Here is a 6,789-nt window from a genome sequence, read left to right on the forward strand (position 1 = left end):
GCGTTCTCAATGTAACATCACATATCTTGCTGTGTCAGAAATAAACTGATTGGTGGAATAAAAGTTGTATGTCAAGCCCCTGGCCAGAACAGCTGATGAAAACAAGAAATGTTTTCAATTATTCAGAGAGGCTTCTTCTGCTGTTGGAACTTCATATGAGCAGATACAGCTTCCACATTTTATACTGAGGAAGCTGTTTGTTTGAAAACACTCAATTATTTTTTAAACTAGTCACCTTATTTCCGTGGAAGACTATGGCCCAGATCCTGGCTTGGTCCGAGCTCGGCTCAGCACAGGTCAGGAAGAGCGTACAAAAATAGCTTTGAAGAACCATCTGACCTGATTTGCTATTGTGGCTGTGAATGGAAATAGCCAGAGCACAGCACATTCTGGCCACACCCCATTATGTGCTCTAGTGCAGGGCTGTGACGGGAATGGCATAAAAGCACTCCATCTTTTCTACAGCCTCTAAGGGAACCCCCTTTTGCTGAGGGAATTCCCTGGGGGCCATTTCTACTGTGTTTATTGCCCTTTTACATTGCTAGAGTGGAGTAAACAGGCTGGAAAGGAATGGGGAATCCATCCACGAAGCCTAATGTTAAAATTTTGGGGCAAAAAAATCTAACATTATGTCCCTACTTTTGTCATCATTGCTTTAAACATCCCTTGCTAGTGTTCGTCCACAGATACAAGAGAAGCATTTACTGGTTGAGTAGTTTTGCTTGCTCAAGATACTCTTTCTGCTTCTCGTTGCTAGAAAATTTGTCTGAGCAGCTACTTTTTAATAGTTTCCTTTCCTTACATTTTATAACAATAGCACTGATTAGCAGATTTAAAAACTAATTTTAATGAGTGACATGGAATTTTTAACAGCTTAATTGGGTTTTGAAAATCTGCGTGCGTATTGCAATATTTAACAGAATGTATAGACTATTCCAGACAGAAATTAGACCTCAATCTGATTGCTTGATTAGCATGCTAGATAATTTGGAGACAGACAAGATCAGAATATTTGAGAATAGTGCAAATTTTGAGCAAAAAGAGTAGCTAGAATAATTTAATATTAAAGAGCCTCATTAGCTGTTTTGCTGTAAGTATTAAAGAGAGCATTAAAAACATCTTTGTCTTGATATAATGCACTTTCCTACTGTAAATTAGCAAGAGGCAGCATGAAACCTTTTCCCCCCATTTCCCCTTTGTGAATAGACTTTATTCAAAATCACTGGATTTTTCTTTTAGTAAGATAGGTAACAGTTTTTTTGTTTGTTTTTTTTTAAATCAATGTCATAGAAAACAAATGAATCTCAGCTGAACCTATGGGTAGCCCTCTGCCCATGGAACCAATCTCTAGAATATGAATAGTGGAGGAATGCTGTTAGAATAATTTACTGTTCAGAGGTTGAATGAATGACTATAATAATGTATTATTCACATATCCCTAGCTGGCTTGGATATATGCTAACCATCCATACATGAGAATGTCTATGACACTGAAAAGATTACATTTGCAAAGTTAGCCACTTTGGCTAGCTGTGAAAATCTCTTGTACTTTATTAATCATACATGTACAATAATTATCCATGTTGACTTTTCCTCATAAGTTTAAGTACTGGTTTTAGTATTATGTATATAATGCCACTAATATTTAAACACAAAAGAAGGTTTGGAGTGAACATCTTACAGTGTAACTAGGCCAAACACAATATACTAAAATCACAAAGAAAGTCAGATACTGTGTGAGTGGGGCTGCAATTAATCATCATCCAAAAAATAGTTTTACAAACTTTAAGAGGCACTGTTGTTCCTAATATAACTGTTGATCTAATTGAGGTAAAGGGCAGATGCAGTGAGTGGTTTGAACACAAGAGCTGCCCTACCAAAGCAGCTATCTGTAAATACAACTTAGAGATAATTGTCTCTCTTCAGGTGGCGAAGAGGATAGAACCTCATATCCCCATTTGGCAATTAAGGTCCCGGTCCTGAAAACATTTTCATATAAGAGGGATGCTGCTGAGATCAGTAGGGCCATTCTCACGCATGCATGTTTGTAGGATTGGATCTTTAAACTGTTTATAGTTCTGGTGTATAGTGTTCTTGTTAGATTCCATGCAGCCCAGTCCCTAGCTTTATAGATTGAACAGACATTTGTTCAGCTGTTGCCATCATGCCTGTCCACTCACCTCTTTTTTTTTTTTTTTTTTTTTTTTTTTTTCTTTTTTTAAAAACCCATGGTAATAGAATTCATGACCATACCAAATGTTAGTGATTCAGGTTTCCCAAATAAATTAAATAAGGACTGGGAATGGCTGAGCCATTACAAACATTGAATCTATCTCCCCTTGTAAGTATTCTCACACTTCTTATCAAACTGCCTGTACTGGGCTAGCTTGATTATCACTTCAAAAGTTTTTTTTCACTTACTTAATTGGCCTCTCAGAGTTGGTAAGACAACTCCCACCTGTTCATGCTCTTTGTATGTGCGTGTATATATATCTCCTCAATATATGTTCCATTCTATGCATCCGAAGAAGTGGGCTGTAGCCCACGAAAGCTTATGCTCTAATAAATTTGTTAGTCTCTAAGGTGCCACAAGTACTCCTGTTCTTTTTGCAGGTTTCCCAAGGGAATTCAAATGGCAGTAAAAATATATTTGCTTTTAAGGGGAGGAAAAAAGAGCTACCCTGTATGCAGTTCATCACCCGTTATGCTGTACATGACATTACATGGCAGGAACAGACTTTCTGTAGGTGGAAGTGGTGGAAAACTAACAGCACCCACAATATGGGTCCATTTAGCCCATTGCTGCTTATAGTAGGGCTAAGTTTGTCTCCTTGTTTTCATGCTCAATAGGTAAGTGGAGTACTTTAAAGCTATTATTAAATATTTTCTTTTCTGTCACTGGGGCAGGTTCTTCAGTGCACGTGGATCAGCCTTGCTGCCAAGCTCTGTATGACTTTGAGCCAGAAAATGAAGGCGAGCTTGGATTTAAGGAAGGCGACATCATTACTTTGACCAATCAGATCGATGAGAATTGGTACGAAGGGATGTTAAATGGAGAGTCTGGCTTCTTCCCCATTAATTATGTCGAAGTGATGGTACCTTTGCCTCAGTGAACACCTAATTCAAACTGTGAACATAATTTCATGATTGAAATGGATTCACAATTGTTTCATCAATGTGGCATTCTGTGAAAGCCTTGCTATTTGACTGACAGTTTTTTGTATGCATCTTTTTTAAATGTATTTATTTTGTATTCCTTTAGTTTGTATACAGAAAAACTCCCCAACCCTTCCTTGGCTACGTGAAAATGCAAAAAACCCACCCTCCACTTTTTTTGCTTTGTGCCTGGAAGATTACTGTCTGAGGTGTTTACTGGTAGCTCAGTGTTGCTCCAAAAATGCATTCCTTTGCTCTTACTGTATGTGGAGCATTTTTTAAATAATCCTCTGGCTGTAATGATTTTACTGTTGAAAACTATTTTTGAAAATACTGAGTAAAGCTAACTGTAACCAGTTAAGAATTACTAATGTCACTAAGCCTTTTTCATCCATCGCAATGTAATTTACTGTGATCAACCTAATCTGTGCTTCACATTGAATGTTGACAAAAGGCTAAGATGTTCATGTACTAAGTACAAACTTAGAATTGAATATTCCTCTAATTTACTGACTATACTTAATAAATATTACTGTGGGGAAAGTGTAAAGACTGCTGCTTACACAGTTGGATTTCTGAAACTTGTTTTCAAGCAGTGTTTTTAATGCTGTGGACGAGCACGTTCCTCTATAGATGCACCTCCATTTTCAGAAGGCGTTTATGACATTGTACAAAATGAACTGTCAGGACCAATTCCCTGAATCTTCAATGGCTGCATTTGTAACATTGTGGTCTCACTTAAAATAGAATCCTAGAAATGTAGCTCACTCACATTCATTCATAATGCCTGTTTATATTATCTTTTATTAGCTTTTAAACTACTTTCACGCTCTTCATTTGCAAGTTACCACCCTGAAATGCTGGGAGGTTCCCCCCACCCAGTTCCTAGTCTGCAACAGTCGAGGTGAATGTCAAATAAATTGTCACTTCCATGTCTGCTTGAGTATTCCCAGTTGCACTAGTCATTGTCTGGTTCCTGTGTGTGTGAGAAAAGCTCCAGTGGGAACGAACTCGTTCCACAGCTATTATGCTTTGATTATTATATGTAACTCCCCCATTCTTCATCAGAGGTAAGTGATACTATTTCAACAGGAAAATGCATATTTTAAATGCTTAAAGCCTTCACCGATACCTTTGGGTAGGTTAACCTAGGTCTAGACCAGAGAATGAAGAGTCTGCAGTCAGCAGGAGGAGTCAACAAGGGATGGAAACTTGTATAGGAACAGAACAATACCAAGCCAGAGGCTGAGGGCAGTGTGGGGGAAAAACCAGGATGCTCCACAACTGATTTGTTCTAGCAAAAAGAAGCTTCCAAAATTGACAGCAAAACAAAGTCAAAGTGATACTTCCTTGACCTTAATGCCCACTTCAGCCAATTAATAGCAGCACAACATATAGCAACACAGTGAAAATCCTTATCTCTGCTGTTGATGGATGCTTTCCAGGGGCATTTAATTGGGAAATGGGGAGCTTTTACTTAAATAGCTTCCAGCTTGTTTACTTGCAGTGCCTAAGGCTAGAAAAGGAGTACTTGTGGCACCTTAAAGACTAACAAATTTATCTGAGCATAAGCTTTTGTGGGCTACAGCCCACTTCATCAGATGCATAGACTAAAACATATAGTAAGAAGATATATATATATATATACATACAGAGAACATGAAAAGATGGAAGTTGCCATATCAACTCTAAGAAGCTTATTAATTAAGATGAGCTATTATGAGCAGGAGAAAAAAAACTTTTGTAGTGATAATCAAGATGGCCCATTCCAGACAGTTGACAAGCTGTGAGGATACTTAACATGGGGAAATAGATTCAATTTGTTACATACACTGCTCTTACTTATCCTATGGCCCTCATGACACAGCTTGTCTTAAGTACAAGACATCAAGGAGATCTAGCAAAGGTGGGTAGGTATAGCTTCCAGAGATGGGCCCTAGAGAAGCCAGTATTAAACACGTGGTTAGGATTTATTATTTTGCCTAGAGCTAGTACATGTTATTTTTGCCTGTTGTATACCTGTAGAACTATCAGTGCAGGACCTAGTACTTTCAGAATAGGTTAGCTTTAGTGTCTATTAACCAACAGTTAGCCCTAGACCACCATTGAGTGTCCTATGACCCACTGTGGGAGGATGTGAGCTGATTTTATGCCACCTGGGAGTTACCCTAGGGAAAGCACTTTAAGCAAGCTTTTGATGTCTTGGTGCCAAGGGGACAGCAGAGATGAGAATATGGAATACAGCTTTGATAGCCTAAAACAGAGCTGCTATTGTGTTAAGGCAGCCTGGTTTACCAACAACTATTACAAGCTATACAGCAAGTGGTGAGTAACATTTGCCTTTTTGGGATCTTGAGAAACAGCTCCCCAAAACTGGCTGCAACTGCCTAGCTGAGTCTGTGTTTAGAACCCCAATCTGTGATAGAAGCTACAAGGCCAGGTTGACATGCTAAAACAGCCCAGACCTGTGCTCTCCACCCACATAGATAGTATTCAGGGGAAGGGAGTTGGCTACTGGGTACCAGCAGAATGAAACTCAGCTGCTCCCTGCAAGGGTAGGCAGAGAACTCCATTTTGCCTCTCACCTGAGTGGCCCAGCTGACCAGGAGCACTCAGCTAAGGGGGACGCACCTTGTGACGCAAACTACCTCTGAAACAGCTGAGTTGTTGAAAGCAGTGGACAGGGAGGAAAACCTGTCAGCCTGACTGAGCAGGAAAGGATTTTCTGTTGACCTCACCAGTTAGGCCACCTTTGCCCCAGAAGTCCAGAGCTTGAGCCACTTGGGAACTGCTCCATCCAGTGAAAGATCTGCCTTGCAGCTTTAACTGTAAGTATTGGGGCTACTTCACCTAACTAGAAAGGAAAGGGCTCCAGGTAGGGGGCCACAGGCACATCAAAGGAGGAGGAGGAGGGTACCTCCACTGTAAATCAGCAATAGGTCTGTAGCCTCATTTTTATATAGTTCCCTGCTGTTCAGGCAGCCCTCTAGAAGTCCACCACAAGAACTGTGTACACAGCAGCTGTGGGACAGATTGGGGTTGTATCCATCTGGTTTTTTTATTCTGAAGGGATATTTTGAAGATATTTCTTTTAAGCTGGATCTGTGCATTAGGTGCAGGGTTTAACCTGTTCATCTAGCTGTTCCTTGGCTTTTCCCCCTTGTGCCTTTTATGTCTTAGGGGTTGCATTTTAATTTATTAACCCAGGCCCCCAATGGAGATACTATGCATTGAGAACAGAGTTTAACTCCAGCAACCAACAAGGTAAGGGTAAGATGCAGCAGCCCACTAGTCCTCAGGAGGGACAGAGCCATACAGAGGGAAGTGGATAGTCTAAGGGGTTCAGGAGGGGTCTACATTTTGAAACGGCATGGAGGTGAAGTCCTTACTCTAGTGGAAAAGACAGAGTGATATTTAAATAGTTTTGGCTCTATTTTTTAAGATGTACAAGGGGCAGTTTGTCTTCCTGGAACTGTTTTGAAGAAGGAGTGCAAAGACAGCAGGAGGACTCATCTTGTTTTCAGAATTTCCTCCACATGAGGGCAAAGTCCTCATTAGTTGATAAAACATGAGCCCTTGACCTAGGGACTATGGTCTCTTCCAAAGACGTAACCAAAACTGGTGTTCACTTAA

The 6,789-nt window shown here is 40.0% G+C and overlaps 1 protein-coding gene across 2 annotated transcripts in view; it reads left to right on the forward strand.

The window, feature by feature from the left end:
* SH3GL3 (SH3 domain containing GRB2 like 3, endophilin A3) overlaps nt 1–3,654 on the forward strand; it is a 78,466-nt gene extending 74,812 nt beyond the window's left edge. For both annotated transcript variants that reach the window (XM_024202461.2, XM_024202462.1), the window contains exon 9: nt 2,908–3,654. In XM_024202461.2, coding sequence (XP_024058229.1) covers nt 2,908–3,113 — 206 coding nt within the window. In that variant the 3' untranslated portion in view covers nt 3,114–3,654. The remainder of the gene's footprint in view (nt 1–2,907) is intronic.
* The last annotated feature ends 3,135 nt before the right edge of the window (nt 3,655–6,789 follow it).

The sequence above is a fragment of the Terrapene carolina genome, unplaced genomic scaffold (genome assembly GCF_002925995.2).
Source record: "Terrapene carolina triunguis isolate 2854851 unplaced genomic scaffold, T_m_triunguis-2.0 Scaffold67, whole genome shotgun sequence".
NCBI lineage: Eukaryota > Metazoa > Chordata > Testudines > Emydidae > Terrapene > Terrapene triunguis.